The sequence below is a fragment of the Halichoerus grypus genome, chromosome 10 (genome assembly GCF_964656455.1).
Source record: "Halichoerus grypus chromosome 10, mHalGry1.hap1.1, whole genome shotgun sequence".
Classification (NCBI taxonomy): Eukaryota; Metazoa; Chordata; class Mammalia; order Carnivora; family Phocidae; genus Halichoerus; species Halichoerus grypus.
In genome coordinates, this window is record NC_135721.1 from 37,757,443 (window position 1) to 37,777,494 (window position 20,052).

A 20,052-nucleotide genomic window follows, 5' to 3' on the forward strand; every position below is an offset into this window, starting at 1 on the left:
TAGTAGGTCAATAACATCAGCAGTCCTCATTTTATGATAAGCAGGACTTTGAGAGACAGTGTGGGCTTTGCTAAGGTGACGTGGACTAGAAAGAATCGTCATGCTTTGGGGTTGGGGGAGTGAGAGAAGTAAGGTGTGAAAGATGGGGAAGAAAAGAAGCAAAGGAAAGCAAAGGCACAGCAGGGAGTGGGTGGGTGAGGAACAAAATGATTCATATATATGCATTTAAAATACAGCATTCAGCAAAGATGAGACTCTGGGGATGCAGGAGGACATTACAGCCAGAGAGCAGCCACGGAGTCCCAGGAAGGGATGGCCCCAGCAAACCGGGCAAGTGAGGAAGATGGGTCAGAGGAGCAGGGATGCTTGCAAAGACTGACCCACCTCATCTGGGTATGAAACATGGATTTCACTGCCTCATGACTGAAAGACAAAACAGACACCCGAATGGAAATCATTACCATTGGCCACTCCAGTACATCTAGCGAGGGGGCACAGCATCCCAGCTGACGCAATCAACGTTTTGGCCATCACAACCACCTTTATATCCCAGCCCCTTCCAGCTGGGCTCACTTGACAAGATGCAGCCTGGTATAGTGGAAAGTGCACTGGCTTTGGAATCAGAAGTTCTGGGCTCAAAGGTCCTCAGCCTTTCCTGGGCTCAGTGTTCTCAACTGTAACCTGGTAAATGGGATTGCCATGAGACAGTGCATTTAAAAGTAGGTTCCAAAAAATGTAATGGGATGCTATTGTTATCTCACTCAGAAGCATCCTGGCCAAGTAAGTGTTGCCTCTTTGATGTCTATCTTGGGGGCTGTGTGAACTGTGTGTGGAGATTGGTTAGGTCACACAGGTCGTACATAAAATTTGTTGGGGTTAGCATTGGGTTCTTTCCACTATGGCAGGCAGCCAGGCTGTGACTGCAAAGTCACCTTCTCTTGCACAACAGCCAAGAAGCCAGGTAAAATGTGGCTGCTCAAAATTAGTGGGTGCAAAGAAGCCAGAGCAGACACCAGAAATGATCTGAAGAAAGGGCTCCCAGGTTCCTATGGCTGTCACATGCAGTGAAAGGGGAGGCCTGGGTCACCACTGCTTGGGGGAGTGGCATCCTGAAAGACCAGCCCCATATGTGGCTAAATTTGATCCTCAGCAACCAGGCTAACCTGGGACAACAGCCCCTCTGAGGAGGATTCCATGAGGTTTAGGAAGGGAACTGCAAATGCTGGGGGAAAATTATCATTTGGATTCCAAATAGACTTTCTCACTTGCTCAAGAGCCTGGTGTCTTGCAGGCCCTTCCTTCCAGAAATAGGAAGGAAAAGGGGAATAAGAGTCCCTGCTAGATTGGGGTTTAGGCTTAATTCCTGACTGAGAACAAGAAACCATTGTCTCTGGTTTCTAGGAAGTTTTGGGGGGGGGGACCTGCCCATTGTTGATGGCTCAGAGATGACTTGCATCTGTCATGAAAGCTTGTCTCGTCTCTAAGAGCAAAATAAGTAATATTGCTTAGGTCTTGTTCCTCCAAATCCCCCCATCCCTGAGCCATGGACAACAAGGGTCTCCTCCTGTTTGCTGACTTCTCCACTTATGCCCACCCCCAAGACACATTCTTTGTCCTTCTGTCCCCTGATCTGTGCCTTTGGAGTGGTGGGTCAGGGGCACTGGCTTCTAAAGGGCTTTATCACTCAGCGTCCTTTGCTGTCTGGCTTCTGGTTGGAGTTTGGCCAATGGGAGGAGAACAGAAAGTGGGAAGAGAGAGACGTTGGGGTATTTAGTCTCCTGGCTCCCTCTCTGCCTCACCATGGATCCAGCAGTGGCTGCTTTCTCTACCAGTACAGCCAAGTTATTGGGTGGGGGGGTGAAGAAAGGAACCTCTCCCATGGCTGCAGCTCTCACCAGCTGCAGGAACAGTACACCTGCCCCTCTAGGTCTGAGGCGGTAATGATTTCATACTATTGCTAGACTCTGGACATCTCACCATTCCTTGTTAGTTTCTTAAACTTTACCCTTACTTCTGTAGATTGTCCTGTTATTAAATTCTCTTTGGGTAAACTCTGAGTGTGCCTTCTGATTTCTGCTGGGACCTTGACTAATATATGCTCCTGTCAAGCACCTTTGCAGCTGATGCTGTTCTGCAATGACCTCTAGATAGATAATCCCAGGCTTCAAGCTTTAAAACAGTAGTCAGAGGTTTACCTAACATATCTAGGCAGACTCCAGAAACATGCAAAGACTCAGAAATTATCCATGTGGAATTCTTTGCTATCTTCATCATTACCTTTCTCCCATCCACAATGATTCTACACTTGATCTTAGCCAAAAGGCCAAGAAGCAATCCACAATGATTCTAGAATGAAATTTCTATTTGCTGCCCAGTCAAAACCCATGCTAGTTCAGGTTCCATAGTTTGGTTTAGGTCAAGTGGAGAAAACACCATCCCCATCACACCATCCCCAGTTAAAGACATACTCACTTGCCATTGTTAAATATGACGGTGCAGTTGGGCCAACAGTCGTGGTTCACCAAGCCCAGGTTGGGGAAGATGCCCACGCCCACTGCCTGCAGGCCTCTCTGGTCACTGAGTGTGAAGCCATTGCAGCTAATCTACCCAGAAGAAAAGATGAAAGAGTTAATACACATAGATCAGGGACAGAATACCATCCTGGCTGCTGAAAGTTCAAGAAAATGGAAGACTCAGTCTCATCCTGGAGATGCTTAGAGAGTCTCCTATTCTCCAGGTCACTCCAAAGGACCCTCAAGATAAGCACCCTGGGAGAGTACCACACTTGCTAAAATGAAAGCCACCTTGGAAGTTTAGGGTAGCTGTATTCTACAAAGGCCGAAGACAGAAATGTTGGTTCTGAGAAGTCTCCCCCTTTTCCTGTATCTGGGTCTCACACGAGTCTTCCCCAGTCTCTATCTTGGTTCCTCTCTCTGCCCTGCTCTGCCTTACTCAGTGTGTCTGTGTGTGTAGGGGTGGGGGTGTTACGTGGCCTGAGCCTGCTGATCCACTAGGCTCCTACCCCCACCTCTTGGACTCTTATGGCTACAAGAGGTCTGGCTTTGCTACGCCAAGGCAGCACTCTCCAAAAGTCCTTCCTCTCCTCTCCCTGATGTCCACAGCCCATGGCTCCAGGCTCTCCATTATCCTGCCCACCAGATCTGGGAAAAGGAATGGTCTTACTTCCAAAGTGACTGGTGGGCAACAAGGGAAGGTGATTGGGTCTTTGCTTTCGATATGCACAGGAGAACAAGTAGAAAGTGTAGATAAACAAGAAGGTAAATTTCTAACCAAATCTACCATTTGGAGATAACAAATAGTTTGTGTGTGGGATGCCAGCTTCCAAGAGGGAGGGAATGACTTCCTAGTAAGCACGGCCAGAAAAACAGAAAGGCGATGAAAGTTCTTTACTTTAGGCCTCTGTTCCCTCTAGTCCTTCTCTCAGCCTCCCCTCCCACTCCCCCTGGCAGCCTCTGAACACGTCTTGGCTGACAAATCCCAGCTGCCCCTGCACCCCCCCACCCTGCCACATCATGAGGAACCATACCACGCCGAAGATGTGCGAGATGTACTGCATGCTGAACTGCTGGCTCTGGGGCGGCCAGTACTGCAAGAAAGTGTCCATGTCCACCCGCAGCTCCTTTTGCTCCTCCTCCCCAAAGTGCTCCACGTGGTTCTGCAGGTCATCCACAGCGACCAGGCAGCCCTCTGTGAGCCCGGTGCCCTCTCTCTCCACCCGCCACATGATGCGGGCAGCCAGCCTGTGGACAGGGGCAGGGTTAGGGATGCCCTGGCGCATGCATTCATTCCACAGACACTTAGTGAGTACCAACCGCATGCCGGGCAGTGTGGAACTATACAGACGGAATTTCTTTTATCATGGAGCTTTTTATAGTAGGGGAGACCTAAGTTAAAAATTTAAGCTAGTGTTAAGTGCTATGCAGAGAATGAAATAGGGTAACATGATAGAGAGTGGCTGGGGGAAGGGAAGCCAATGTGATCAGGGGAGGTGACACGGAAGAGGAGCACTTGAGCTGAAAATGGAATGAACAGAAGGAGCGGGCTCTGTGCAGATGGGAAAGGAGCAGTGCGTACAAAGACCCTGAAGAAGGAATGAGCTTGGCACAATGGAGAAACAGCAAGAAGGCCAAGGTGGCTGTAGTATAGGGAGTTGAGGAGAAGAGAGCAAATAAAGGCAGAGAGGTGGGCAGGAACCAGGTCACATGGGGTCTGTGAGACCATGAAAGGGGTTTAGGGACACTGAAGTGTGGCAGCCTAGGTCTCTCCTGATAGTATGGCTAACTGAGATGGTCACTGGAGAAGGAGTCTAACAACCTGGTTCAAGTCCATTTCCAGTTACTTGTGACTCTGGGTAATTCATTTGAACCTCCCTGAACTTAGCTGCAAGAGAGATAATACACATCCCCTGATGTGGTATTTGGAAGACAAAGTAATGGATGTCCACATATGTGTGAACTTATTTATAGTCTTAGTGATTAGAGAAAGAGGTGGGAAAGATAATCTAGGTGGGGAAATAGTACGAGCAAAGGCTCGGAGGCAGCCAGAGCCTGGGCATATGCAGGAAGCAGGGAGGGGCTGGCCTGGCTGGGGCACAGGGCTCTGGAGGAGGAGTGGAGGCAAGGTGGGACAGGAGGGAGCCCTGGAGAGCACAGGGCATTGAGTGTGAGATAGGGGTGCGCTTCACCTTGAGGACAATGAGGGTCCCCTTGTTAATTGTTAGGCAGCCCAGGCCCACAAGATGAAGCCTATGATTGAGGTACATTTTGGGAACTCTCAGCTACTCATTGAATGCATACTGGCCAGGCACCTGTAAGGGGCTTGTGGCCTAAGGCAAATCCAGTCCTTGAGGGACCCCCTTGGCAAAGAACAGGCCCATTTCTCCTCTTGTTTGGGTCACAGAGTCATTTCTGCAAAGATGCCCTGCTGGGGATCCCAGGTGCTTGGGAACCAAGGTATCCCCACATGGAGCTCAGGATAGCACTGGAGAAAATAAGGCTTGGGTAAGGTGTCTGTTACCTCTAAATATTAGGGAAATGGTCACAAAGCTTAGAGGGTAAAGACAAATGGGAAACAGATTTCAACTCAGTATCAGAAGAAACTACGAAGTGGGATTATGCAGATAAAGCTAGTGAGCTCCCCATCATGGAAGGTAACATTTACTCTGGGCTTTAAAGACTAAGTAGGATAGTGAAGAGCTATCTGCACTCCCATGTTTACTGCAGCATGATTCATAAGAGCCAAGATATGGAAACAATCTAAGTGTCCATCAATGGATGAAAGGATAAAAAAGATGCAGTAAACATACATAATGGCATATTATTCAGCCATGAGAATGAAGAAAATCCTGCCACTTAAGACAGCATGGATGGACCTTGAGGGCATTATGCTAAGTGAAACAAACCAGACACAGACAAAAACTGCATGGTATCTGCTATATATAGTATCTTAGAAAGAGAGAAAGAGAGAGAGAGAAAGAAAGAGAGAAAGAAAGAAAGAAAGAAAGAAAGAAAGAAAGAAAGAAAGAAAGAAAGAAAGAAAAGAGAAAAGAGAAAAGAAAAAAGAAAAGAAAGAAAGAAAGAAAGAAAGAAAGAAAGAAAGAAAGAAAGAAAGAAAGAAAGAAAGAAAGGGGCGCCTGGGTGGCTCAGTTGGTTGAGCGACTGCCTTCGGCTCAGGTCATGATCCTGGAGTCCCGGGATCGAGTCCCACATCGGGCTCCCTGCTCGGCAGGGAGTCTGCTTCTCCCTCTGACCCTCCCCCTCTCATGTGCTCTCTCTCATTCTCTCTCTCTCAAATAAATAAATAAAAATCTTTAAAAAAAAAAAAAAAAAAAGAAAGAAAGAAAGAAAGAAACAGAGAAAAGTGGTTGCCAGGGTCTGGGGAGTGAAGAAACAGGGAGAGGCTAGTAAAAGCACCAACTTTCAGCTATAAGATGAATAAGGTCTGAGGATCTAATATAAAACATGGTGACTATAGTTGATAACACTGTATTGTACCATTGAAATCTGCTGAGAGAATAGAACATAAAGGTTCTCCCTTAAAAATAAAAAGGATGAATATGTCACGTGATAGACATGTTAATTAACCAGATGGGGGGGCATCCTTTCACAATGTACACATATATCAAGTCACCATGATGTACAGTTTAAATATCTTAAACAATCTTTTATGTCGATTATACCTCAACAAAGCTGAATTTTTTTAAAAATTAAAATAAAATTACAAAAGAACATTTTTAAAAAATATTTATTGATTTGACAGAGAAAGAGAGAGCACAAGCAGGGGGAGCAGCAGGCAGAAGGAGAGGGAGAAGCAGGCTCCCCAGTGAGCAGGGAGCCCGACGCGGGACTTGATCCCAGAACCCTGGAATCATGACCTGAGCCGAAGGCAGATGCTTAAACAACTGAGCCACCCAGGCGCCCCAAAAAGAACATTTTTTTAAAGAAGCAGGAGTTCAACAGATGGAACTAAGGGGGATGGGGAGGCTGACTGAGCCATTTCGTTTTGTAGTTTCTTAAAAATTTCTAGGATATGATGATTCCATTCTGTACTTGAACTTCACACCCTACACACCCAGTGAAATGCTCCCAACTTGACCTTCCGCATCTCCTCTGCTCTCCATTCTCACTTCCCAAGCACTGACCCACAGCCCTACCTGGCGGTGTCGGCCCTGAGATTTCTGGCCACAGCTGCCCAGGGTCGCCACTGTTGCAAATGCCTTTTGCGTGTAATGAGTGCATAGGGCAGTGTGCACGAGCCCAGGGACCAGTGGGCCATGGTGCTTGAGAAGCTCTGCATTTTTTCTTGGTTTGCTTCTCTCTTTCTTTTCCCTTTGCTCATTTGTTTTGTTTCTTAAATTCCACATATGAATGAAATCATATGGTATTTGTCTTTCTCTGACTTATTTCACTTAGGATAATACTCTCTGGCTCTATCCATGTCATTGCAAACGACAAGATTTCATTCTTTTCTACGGGTGTGTAATATTCTATTGTATATGCGCATACATATACATATATATATATATATATATATATATATCTCACATCTTCCTTGTCCATTCTTCAGTTGGGGGACACCTGGGCTGCTTCCATAATTTGATGATTGCAGATATGCTCCTATATAACTATAGAGAACACACTGATGGCTACCAGAGGGGAGGGAGGGTAATGGGGAAAATGTGTGATAGGGATTGAGGAGGGCACCTGTTGTGATGAGCACTGGCTGATGGATGGAAGTGTTGAATCACTATATTGTACACTTGAAACTAATATTACACTCTATGCTAACTAGCTATAATTTAAATAAAAACTTTTTTTAAAACAGCTCTTCATTTTTTAAAGGTAGCTGCTGCTATTGAGCTCTAGCTCATTTTGCCAAATCTTCAGATTTTTTTTCAATAGAAACCAGAAATCCTAATTTTTTTAATGTGGAATTTCCCAGTTTTTTAAACACTGGCAGATCAATTTTTTTTTTTTTTTTAATTAAACACTAGGGAGCCATTGAGAATAGGTCTGCAGCCAGCTCCAGTCGCCGTGGACTGGAATGGCTGCTGCAGACACCCAGTTCTAGATGGGCTCCCAGACACAGACGTGCCCCCTCCAGTCTCCTTGAGGCTCTATCCTGACTTGCGCTCAGCCTGACCTCCTTGGGCCTGAGAATGCTCATCACTAAGGCCTTTCCCCACCTGACATCTGGGAATCCTAAGTACCACCCCAGGGCCCAGCTCTGACCTGATGTTCTCATTGGGCACCTTTCCATATCTCTTGATGGCTGAACACTCATTCTTGTGGTCCAGCCAAGCATCCTTCTGGCAGGTGCGGTCACAATAGTGGGCAAACTTGCACTGTCCACAGCGATGGAGCTTCTCTTGCCTCTTGAAGCAGGTATGGCACACAAAGTTCACCAGGCTGGAAACGGAGGGAGAAACAAGTGATTGGGGTGGCACAGCAAAAAAGGACTGCACTAGACATTGGGCCCCAACGTGGGAGACACTATTAGACCCTGCTTATAAGCCTTTCAATTTAACTCAGCAAGTGTAGATTTATGACCCATACGCAGTAGGCACTGGGAATACACAAGCCACCAGAGGCAAGTGAACCTGCATGAGGAGGCTTGATAGTGGACCCATGGGGTGTTCCTGGAACACACTGGAACAGACACCTGAGGAGCCCAGGAAGTGTTCCAGGCCAAGGGACTGGGTGAAAATTCCTCATGGTCCCCTCGCCAAAAGCCACAGGTCCCTGGTACCATGGCATGGGAGGGAGTGCTCTGTATGACGTGACCTTCTCATTCTTGAAACGCAATGACCCTTTCCCCGAAGAATAAAACTCATAACTATCTACAATATGAGGGAACATGAAACATGATATATTTTACACAAAATGAGGTCCGCGTGTTGTGATATATGTCACAGTTCTGTGTGTTTTGCAAGAGTAACAATTACAAGGTCACTGATGTCAGCGAGGTCATCCACTGCATTCTCCTGGCTCAGAGAGCGAGGGGCAGTGACACAGAAGATTGTGCCTGCCCACTCAGTGGGAGAGGGAGAGCGGTGTAGGAAGATGACGTTCCCTACCCCGTGCTTCCAGCCCCCAGTGTTCCCAAGAGAGAGCTGCGTGTCTCCCAGGTGAGAGCCGTCTTTCAGGCAGAAAAGGGCATAGGTTAACATGAAGGAAACGTACTCCAAGACATAACCTAAAACCCAGAGTGAGTGAAATCTGGTATGATGCGCAATATCTCAATATCTCTGCAATGTGGGAAAAAGAAATCCTGGCCACTGAAGCAGAGAAATGATGAAAAGAAGCTCAGCAGGGAAAAATAGGAATTGTAAACTTGGGCTGGAGTTTACAGTCTAAAGAGGGATCACAAAAGTATAGGAAAACAGGGGCTTTTAGAATCACAGAATTCTAGAACCTGAAAAAAGAACTTTCAATAGAACATACAAATACAGAAATCCCTCGTGTCCATCCCTAACCGTGCCCTTTTGAAATTCCCATAGTGAAAAAGAGCGCACTGCATCCAAGAACAGTTAGCCCATTGTTGGCCAGTCCTAATTGCGGCAGATTTCCTCCTTGTGATAGGCTCGAATTTGCCTTCCCAAGAAACATACTCGGTCATCTAATTTGGCTCTCTGGATCCTTGTCCTGTGGAACAGGCCTGGGCAGGTCAGTGCTTCAAGAATTTGAAGGCCGCTGCTGTGACTCCCCTTCATTTCCCCTCTCAAAGTTAAACACTCCCAGTCCCTTCAATAGTCCCATTCTGGTCTCGATGTGCCCACAGTGGGTCCCTGCAGCCAAAGGAAGGTGGGTGCAGCAGGGCAATCAAGCAAGATCCAGCGGCCAATGCCAGGGCATCAGGCTCAAGGATCAGCCCAAAGGCCAGACCCTGTGGTCCCAGGATGGTATCAAGGAATAGAGAGACATGGGGCACCCGGGTGGTTCAGTCATTAGGCGTCTGCCTTCGGCTCAGTTCATGATCCCAGGGTCTTGGGATAGAGCCCCAGGTCAGGTTCCCTGCTCCATGGGGAGCCTGCTTCTCCCTCTCCCACTCCCCTTGCTTGTGTTCCCTCTCTCGCTGTCTCTCTGTCAAATAAATGAATAAAATCTTAAAAAAAAAAAGAAAGAAAGAAAGAAATGCAGAGACAGAGAGCCAAGCTGAAGGCACTGCATGGGCTATTGCTCTCAGCTAGGTCCTGGGCTTCCTGGAGTCCAGTTTTCAGTCTCTGGGTGGCCAACTCAACACACTGCTGTGTCCCCATCTGCTGTGAGGTGCATTGCTAATAATTTGTTATTAATCATGAAATACTCACAAGCATGGAAGGTTAGTGGTTATTTACAAGTTTAGAGCAGGTTCAAGGTTATCCCCATAATAATGTCTTCCTCATTCCCCTGCAATCCCTTAAGCTTTCCCAATGAGAGAGGAAGGGTAGAATTACACTAGCAGCCCATCATAGCTATGCCACAGGGGGTTTCCCCTGCTTGAGAAGGTCATTTGCTATGAGCACTCCAGCAGAACACAACACACAGGCAGGGACCCTGACCATTTAGGGGCATCAACAAACCCCTAGAGATGGGAAGCTATGAATTTCTCACATCTGCCTCAAGTCAAGATGGCATTCTCTGGCAGGAATGTGAAGTTCATCAGCAGAGACTGAACTGCTGAAGAAGCCAAGTAATTTGGATCCCAATGAGGCTCCAAATTCTGTCTCCTGGCTACTCAAGGGTGGATGCTGGGTCACAGTGCTTTATAATTATGGTGCCCAGAACAGAGTATAGCATCCAGGTGTGGTGCTATTCACATTTTCTGGATCTGGACATTGTGATTCCATTAACTTTTTCAGCAAAAAATTCAGTTATTTAAGATCAAATAACAAATCTAGTCACTAGAAGTTTTCTTAAAGGTGCTGCAGCCAAGTAGAGCTTCCCCCGATGTGTCCATATGATGCTGCATTTTTTTAAATAGCTTTGAGGTATGACTGACATACATAACCAAAATCTTTAATCTGATAGACTCTGACATATGCGCATACCTGTGAAACCATCACCATGACCGAGACAGTGAACCTATCCACCACTCCCCAAAATTTCTTCATGACGTTGAATTTTTTTAACCTGAAGTGGGGGCCTTCCCCTTTATCCCTAGCTGATAGTATTCCAAATGGTCCAGATCATTCTGAACTTTCATTCTGCCATCACTTCTATCGGTAGGCTGAGCCCTAAGTCATCTACAAGTCTGAGAGCAAGTCTTAGGTTGGGAAGGGTAAGGAGGAGCAGATGCCCATCTCTGGGGTACCAGGACCCAGACCAGGAATACAAATCCAAGGCAGGAAAGAAAGGGAAATAGCCTGGAGAGGGGAGAGTTAGAAGTAAGCATTATCATGCTGGAGCTCCATGCCTATCTGCTCTAGGTGTGCCCATCAGGGAACAAACCCCCACTGCTCTACCATTTTACACCCAAACTGATATTTTTAGAATATTCAAGCATAATATCCTCATATTTTTATTCATACAGATATATTCACATTCATAGACACATTTCATGTGGAAACTGAAATTTGTACCTACCAAATATTACACGCTTTGCAGTTCTCACACTATTTCTCTGTTTCACATTTTAAAAAGAACCACAAACTCCAGGTGGTCACCTAGAATAACAGAAGTTCTGCTGCTTCGTCTTTGTGGGCTCTACTTATTTCTAATATATTCAAACTTCAGGAAGATGTAGTCGCACAGGGGCTGGAGACGTGAACCATGGCCTGTGCAAGCTCAAGCAACTGAGAACCTTAAGAACTTGCTCTTGCAACAAACCCGTGGTGGAGGGCATGGGTGTTAGGGGTCGACCAGATGACTGAGAATCCTCCAGATTAACTTCCAGGAAGAATACAATATTTATTGAGGGATATGTGATTTTAAAATGCGCTAATTTGAAGTTTATGCAACAGCAATTGTTTTGAACTGAGACCAACGTAGATTTTTTTTTTTTCCAGGGAAGAGTATTTTATCCTTGACATTGTTTAGAATTGCTGGTGCATGGTGATAATAAAAACACAAATCTTTTAGTCAGGTTTTTAAAAGTCAGTCTTGTTATTGTTTTTAAATTCTGTGTAGACAACACCTCCTTACTGTCTGCCCTGGAGATGGACCTCTGGCATTGCCCTCTCCTTGGTCCACATTGCTTACGAAGCTCAAATTTTCTTAGCCTGGCTCAAAGGCAGACAATGCATCTGTCCTGGAGCCTGCCTCCAGGATCCCAAGAACTGACTTAATATACTTCTAATGGGGCCTGATTATAATCTATCTGCCATAAACAATAGCAATAATATGTACACAAGAAATTCTAGTGGAAAGCCCCTCATGTCTTCCAAGTCACTAACAACCACTGTGACCAGGAGAAGGCTGGAGACAGAGCCCCTGTTCTGCAGTGTAAAGACTTCACCCCAAACTGGGTAATGGAGAGACCTCTGCAATCACTATATATATAGTTATCAGTCCTTTAATCAACTCAGCTATCAGTTCAACAACATTTCACCATCATATTGTCTCACGAGAGTCTTTACAAACACTTTGCTATAATGAATTTTTAATTACTTCTCATAAAAAGAACATGTGATTAATTTGGCATAATTTTTTTTTCTTATACTGAACTCATAGTTGGTTCCAAACGTTAGCCACCAAACTATCCAAACTATTGTCTACAGGCTCACACACTCGTTTTATAATCCATCCTACAATTTTGCTAGGGCCTAGAGTCAAGTTTTAAATCCTGGTGAAAAGCATTGTGAGTTATCTCCTAATTCAGATCTCCTTGAGATGAAGCTGAGCTTTCTCTCTATCACCTCACCTGCCAATAAGGCTTAGCCATGAGGCTGGAACCGGGAAGGAGGAGGGGGATGTGTGTGAAGCAGAGCTGAGCTTCTGGAACTTGGGTGTGCATACACATCACCAGAGATCTTGTTAAAATTCAGGTTCCGATTCAGTAGGTCTGGAGTGGGGCCCAAGATTCTGCATTTCTAACAAGTTCCTAGATGATGCTGAGCTGTAACTTTGAGTAACAAGAATATAGAGATGAGAGAAAACCTGCTCCTTCTGGTGGGGTATGCACGAAAGTATCAGGCAGGCAGGAAGGGGAAGTTTAATTTATTAATTTATTAATTTATTTTTTATTTATTTTGGGGGGGCAGCAAAGCAAGGTTTATTGAGTGATAGCAAAGTGATAGTACAAAGCTTCCAAGGAGGGAGGGGACCTGAAGGGGTTGCCCTGGAAGGGAGAGTTTAATTTAAAAAAAAAAAAAAGTCTGTCCCTCTGGTCTCCATCTCCCTGATTGGTGATAGAATGGGTATTATGGAAGGTCAGACCTGGAGTCAGTCAGAGCTGGGTTCAACTCCTGATTCCAGTAGCTATCAGCTGTGTGACCTCAAGCAAGTACCCTAAACTCTCTGAGCCTTTGTTTCCCTACGTGAAAATGGGAATAACAACACCTAGATCTTGAAATCTTTTAGACAGATGAATATTACTTGTTAATGAAACATGCTTACTATTTTAAGAAATTCAAGCAAGAAGAAAATTACAAAGAAGTTCCAAAATCCCACCACTCTGAGTGATTTTAAAGATTAAATGAAATGTAAAGTAGCCAGCTCAAAGAGCCTTGCACAAGATGAGTGCTCAGGAGCTGTCAGCCTGGTCCACCTGCCCATCTGTCACGTGAGGAGGTCGGGCCAGGTGATCTCAGAGCTCCTGCTCTCCTCCAGCATCCACTAAGACCTCCCCGCTAGAGGAGAATCCCTGCTGGAGGGGCAGGGAATTCTCTGACAAAAATACCTCCCCTCCTACTTACTTCCCCCAGTGAGAGAGAGAGAGAGAGTATCCAGAAGACAGGAAGTCCTAAAACCACTTTTTGGGTTCCAAGAGAAAGATGCTTCTTCCAGCCGGGCTTAGCCAGGCGACCTTTGGAAAGTCCCATTTTTCCTCCGAGGACACTAACTCCCATTTTCACAACACTACAATTTTCAAAGGGATGCTATAAGCAATTCTCCTTTGTTAAACCTTCACAACAACAATACAGAATAGTGATCCCTGTCCTCACAGGGGTATTATTCTTATAGGGGTTCTTGCTGCCTGCCACTGTGCCCAGCACAGAGGACAAAGGAAGCTGTCAAAGCCCACCTTCGAGCTCTGCCTGCAGCCCTGAGAGTGCTTTGCCCTGGCCAGCAGGTCCCCACTCACTCCTTGCTCTGCAGTCCTGTCCTGGGTAATGTCATCTGTCAGAGTCAAGAGGCTGGACGGGCAGCTGCTGCTCAGCTCCTTGTATGGAAACAACCAGTTACGGGACAGATAAATGCAAAGAGAAGGTGCCTGCAACGTGGACAAGGCCTCCAAAAACACAGCCAGAAAGGACTGAACCAACAACTCTGGCTTTCTGGACTGCTAAAAAAACTCTCGACCTGCCAGGGGCTCTTCCCACAAAAGTGGAGTGGAAGGGAGCGGGTCTTAAAGAACACCCCATCCCTCAGGTACCCAGACGATTTTACAATATTTTCAATTCCTTCTCTCCTTCCTTGTTCCTTCCACTCTACCTTCCTTTTGCAAGAATTTATTGGGCATCTACTATGGACTGTGCATTGAACTTGGTAATAGAGGGCCTTAAAGATTAACAAGACACAAACCTTGCCTTTGAGCAGGCCCCAGGCTGAGCTGAGGCATAAACACATATAAGCAAGGTAAGGCATGCCATCCAGGAATGCAGGTAACTTGCTGCAGGGTTCAAGGGAGGGAGACCGAACTGACACTGAGGTGGGGGAGGCGAGGAATCTGGGAAGTCAGTCATCTACGAGGGGAGGAGGCACTGTTCTGACCCTCTAAACATGGGCTGAGTTTGTACTCAGACAATGTCAAGTTCTTCCATGGAGAGGCACTGGCTTGAGTTAAGGCGTCCATGTGGGGGTCGCAGCCATGAATAGGAGACAGGAGTAGCTATCTGACAAGATCATAGGATACACCACACTGGGAAATAATGCTGGAACAATGACCAGACACGGGGGGACCTGGAATGTTACTCTCAGTAGTATGTCCTTGCTCTCCAGGCAAAGGGGAGCCACTGAAGACTTTTGCAGAAAGGAGACACACGCCCAGGGTTGGGAGACTCATTTTCCTTTTCCCCATGGCATCTACTTAATGTTGTTTTTAAATGGCCTATGTCAACCCATAAGGGCACTGCTGGATTCATGTTTGTACTATACATACCTGAGCATAAGAAGTTAGGTGATACTGCTTCCTTAGGTCAGATCTAGGTATTGCCTATTTATTTTTAACATCTCTTCTATATTAAAGTGGCAATTCTCAAGATTTTCTCTGCCACAACTCACACGACGAAGTTCACACACCCCACTCAGACCTGTCTGCATTTCCCACACTGGGGCTGTGATGGAACCCCATTTCCCATGCTCAAAACACATCTTCAGATGCACATGACTGAAGATGACATCATTGTGGGGACAACCTGGCATTTGATTTAATTTATATTGAAAAAGCAATTATTCTCAAACTTCTGCATTTAAGGATTATTTCATAAAATTTAGCAATACAGCCCGTAACAGGTCATGTGACATTTCACTGTGTCTTACCTCTGCAACTAAAAGTGCCAAACTAAAGACATATTTCTAAGGGTGCCTGCCTGGCTCAGTCGGTAGAGCATGTGACTCTTGATCTCAGGGTTGTGAGTGTAGAGCTTACTTAAATATAAAACAAAATAAAGACATATTTCTAAATCTGCTATGGTTATCCTCAACATCGAGTGTAAATGTTTAACGACTGTAAGTTGAATAACAAACAGTGATTCATTCATTTTCTGAACATCAAGTGTAAATGTTTAACACTGTTAAGTTGAATAACAAACAGTGATTCATTCATTTTCTGAACTAACTGTTCAGGAATTTCCCTAATCCCTTTATTAAATGATTTCCATTTATAGCACCAGTTGCCCTCACCACCCACCCACCCACCAGCTGTTATCAGATTCAAGGCCACAGTGTGTTGGAATGTATGCCACGCTAATCCTGGTGTTCCCACAGGCCCATATAGAATTACAGCGGCTAAAAGCCCAGCTGTCTCCAGTGGATCTGACGCTCATAACTTCTCCAATTTTCAAAAAAGCCTGACTGGCATTAATTTCCTTTAAAGTACTCTACTTTTTCTTATGTTCTTACATTTGGTTTTTCCTACACACATATGCATGATCTCCTGTGCACTTTCAACTCTTTCAACAGAATCAGTGAGGATCCAGTCCAGTTTCTATTTATAGAAATTTTTTTGTAAAAATCCACTTTCCTTGATCCTTCTTAACATCTTCTGTGATGAGTTGGATTAATATGAAAATTCATCTTATTGGTTGTGATCGGCTGAATGATAGTCCCCCAAAAATGTCACTGTCCTAATCCCTAGGGCCTGTGAATATTTTATACTACGTGGCCGAAGGGACTTTGCAGATGTAATTACGATTAAGGACCTTGAGAAGGGGAGATAATCCTGAAGCATCCTGGTGGGTCTAATGTAATTACAAGGGTCCTTTTAAGAAGGAGGTAGGGGGTTAGAGGGGGAAAGGATGCAATGCTGCTGGCTTTCAAGATAGAGCCCAGGAATACAGGCAGCCTGTAGAAACTGGAAAAGTCTAGGAAACATAACCCTTCAGACCCATTTTAGATCTCTGACCTTCAAAAGTGTAAGGTAATAAATTTGTGTTGTTTAAGCCACTAAAATTTGTGGCAATTTGTTACAGCAATGGTAGGAAGCAAATACATTGGTTTGTTATTACAAGCACTTTTCTTCCTGGGTAATCACATGTATATTCCTGTTTTTTTACCTATTAGTTTCTGGATCTAACCCTTCTCAGGTCCCAGAACCAGATTCTGATTGTTTTGAAATTGATGGATGGGTACCGTGTCTTTTATTTTAACTAAATATTATTAACGGGACTGACAAGAAAAGAAGAAATTAGGTAGGCAATGCTGGACCCACTGGGGGGGCAGTGAAAAGTGATGGCTAGGCAAGATCCCAGGAATCTCAGTCCTGCCCTATGACTTGTCTGCATATGACCTGGGGACGGCCTGTCACCTCACTAAGACTGTTTCCCAATCTGTAAGAGAGGATTTAATATATTCAATGGGTCTCAACCTTCTTCTGGGTTGAAAGTGATTTTGAAAGTGATGAAAGCTATAGACTTTCTCTCTGGAAGTAAAAAACATGGATGCACATCCACATAAACTTTGATCCTCCAAATACAGGTCTCTCCCTAGCTAAGGATCCATGAACCCAAAAGCTTGATGCACTCTAAATTCACGATGTCTAGGATTGTTAAAAAAAGGAACCATCAAATAGTATTTTTGGCTCCTAGAACTGCTCATGAGCACCACTTCCATGTCATTTCTTGTGTTTAATGCTAAAATAAAATAATAATCAGAATAAGCTCCATTTCTATATTAGCCCAGCACCCCTCTGGTGCTGCACTGGAGTCCTTCACATGTACTGAAGAAATCGTACAACCCATAGAATCTCACGCTAGAAGGGACCTTCAGGGTCAAACGACCCAATTCCCCTCTATTGCCCCACTCCCCATGGACATCATCTCTGCCAGGTTGTTATCAGGAACTACACAACCTTGGAAATAGCCTTTCCATCTCCAGACAGCACTGGCAGCCCTGGTCTCCCATTAGGCAATAGAGGCTCAGTGTCAAGGGCCTAAAAGCTTGTAGGTAACCCAGGAAAAGGTCTGGGACTCCTAACACCTTTGAATAGTCTCAAAATTTTCTTAAAACAAAAAAAAATGCGAAATGGAAATTAATAACAATTACAATAGCTAAGTTATAAAAATTCATTGAGAAGTGGTAAGCAAACACTACATTTTATATATTGTAAGGTGGTACCTCTAAAGGTAAAGGTTTCCAAGGCCTACTTAGTTCTTAGATGGCTTGAGCTCTAACTAGAAGCAAAAACTACATTTTATATATTGTAAGGTGGTATCTCTAAAGGTAAAGGTTTCCAAGGCCTACTTAGTTCTTAGATGGCTTGAGCTCTAACTAGACTACCCCCTCCACACTTCATTTTGAACAGAAATATGACTCTGTAACTTCTGCTCAAGGTGCTCAGTTCTCACCCTTCTGTCAATTAAAAAAAAAAAAAAAAAGTTCAGACGTTATTTGTAGATGGCTATTAGGGGAAGCAGCTCTCCAATATTATTGTAAAACATGCTTCAAATTCCTATCCTGGTCAAATCTGATTCCATGTCAGATTGGCCCTGAATTTATTTGGTTGTGGGTTTTGTTTGAAGATAACGATGATGATGGTGATGGTGGTGATACAATTTTATTCATAGTGTGATAAATTATGCCCCATGGACCTTGGTCTGTAGGGTTAACTGACTGATTTTACGATTTGGAAAGGATAGAGATTCTACTCAGAGTACTGGAAGAGTCCTTCCAAGATGAAGCAGCAAAAAAGATAAGGATCTAATCTTGCTGAAGGCCTCAGTCACTCTTAAGGCTAAAACCATTTATCTTCTCATTCCCCTTGACATAAAATGAACTAAAGAAGCTATAAAAAGGAAAGTGAAAGAATGCAATGACAATAAGTAACTGAAATAAAAAGAAACTAAAAAAAAAAAAAAAAGAAACTTAAGCTTGGATATCATCTTAAAAGATATATGTAAGATAGAAAAATGAATAGTTTTTAAAATAAAAAACATGAAAAATTAAAGAAAGTCCAAAGTAACTGAGGACAAGGGGTGCCTGGGTGGCTCAGTCAGTTAAGCATCCAACTCTTGATTTTAACTCAGGTCTTGATCTCAGCGTTGTGAGTTCAGGCCTCACACTGGGCTCCACACTGGGCATGGAGCCTACTTAATAAATAAATACATGATTGATTAATTAAAATAAAAGTAACTGAGAATTACAAAAGATGTAAAATCAAAAAAGCTAATAAACCAAAATAATGCAGAAGGATTCAAACAATTTAGAAGTTCTGAACATTAAGGAGTAATAAACAAATGAGCTACACATATAGTTTTCAAATGAGGGCATCAAGAGAAAACAGACAAATCATAAAAGAAGGAAGGTGATGACCAATAAATATATTTTTTAAAAACCTTTCACCTTCCTAATAATACAAAGATTGAAAACAAAATAATACTAAAATAAGTTTTTATAGATGAAGCTGGAAAATATAAAAGTCAAAGTTAGCTCTCTGTGTTGGCCAGTGCTGGGATAAGGAGGCAAATGCTATATTGCTCATGGAGAAAACTGGTATAATCCTCTTTGGTGGGGTGATTTGGAAATCTATATTAAGGGCTTTAAAACTGACTTTTGAATCCAAAATGTACACTTCTAGGAGTTTACCTTAAATAATCAGAGATGTATGGAAAGATCTATTAGGAAAAGTAGGAAACAACCTTGATATCCAAAATATGGCACTTGCTAAACTGATATGTAACAGTCAACAAAAGGAATACTATATAGTCATTAAAAATGCTTTAGGAAGACAATAATGGTTTGAAAAGTTGCTCATAACATATTTTAAGGTAAAGAAGTTACACAATAACCCACTTTTGTGAAAGGAAGAAATGTGTACATTAATTACATTGAATCTGAGATACTGTCAATTATTAAATATATCATTTTTTTTTACCATTAAGAAACAAACAAATGCTCCCCATTAAACCATGAGCCACAGATTGTAGGATACATCATGATTTCATGATGTATCCTAGAATTAATAAAATACTATACTGTGTCATATTCCTTTAATTGTAAAATAAACTGCCCCCCATATTTTAATACAGTATGTTAATTTTAGGGAAGCATTTTACCATCAAGGTGTACATTTAATGTTGTGTTTCTCCCACCACCACCACCCCACCTACAAATCATTGGGATCAAGAAAATATTTCATATGGATCATATTTGCATAAAACAATTATAAGGAGCCAATTATACTTCAAGTAAAACAAAACAAAACAAACAATCATAAGGATATATGCCAGAATATTAACAGTAGTTTTCTCTGAATGTTAAGATTGCAGAGAATTTTTATTTTCTTACTTTGGTTTTTCTATAATTTCTACGTTTTCTAAAATAAGCTAAAAAATCTGAACAAGACATCATCATGAATTCCCAGATTAGTCCAATCTCATGTAGAAATAAGCAGGATCATTCAAGCTAAGATATCATAGGCTCCTATTCTCTGTCCTCCCGAAAACTGGGCACACTCAGAGTAGAGAGCACGAGGGGTCGAGAGCAACTTTTAACAGTTCATCTACCACCCTTGGGGGTTTGTCCACTTTAAAAGACCATGTCCATTAAAGACAGCTTCTTGGTAAATTGACTTTACCCACCTACTTCACCTTCATCCCTTTCCAGCACCCAACCAAACACCTAAAAGGGATGGCATATAGCTGTTCTTTGAAATGCCAGTTTTGATTGATTAGTAAGGGCTGCTTGGGGCACCCTGATAGAAAAAATCCTTATGCTAAGATGGAGTTCAGGAAGG

At 43.7% G+C, this 20,052-nt stretch overlaps 1 protein-coding gene and 1 non-coding gene across 2 annotated transcripts in view; both read right to left on the reverse strand.

Annotated features, from left to right (window-relative positions):
- Positions 1–20,052, reverse strand: part of SMYD1 (SET and MYND domain containing 1) — a 47,706-nt gene that overhangs the window by 16,154 nt on the left and 11,500 nt on the right. The window contains exons 2-4 of the mRNA XM_078057426.1: positions 7,752–7,928; positions 3,548–3,761; positions 2,473–2,603 (exon numbers count right to left, since the gene is read on the reverse strand). Coding sequence (XP_077913552.1) covers positions 2,473–2,603; positions 3,548–3,761; positions 7,752–7,928 — 522 coding nt within the window. The remainder of the gene's footprint in view (positions 1–2,472; positions 2,604–3,547; positions 3,762–7,751; positions 7,929–20,052) is intronic.
- LOC118525445 (U2 spliceosomal RNA) lies at positions 2,147–2,335 on the reverse strand. Its single transcript, XR_004912163.1, has one exon. It is a non-coding gene; the product is annotated as a U2 spliceosomal RNA (small nuclear RNA).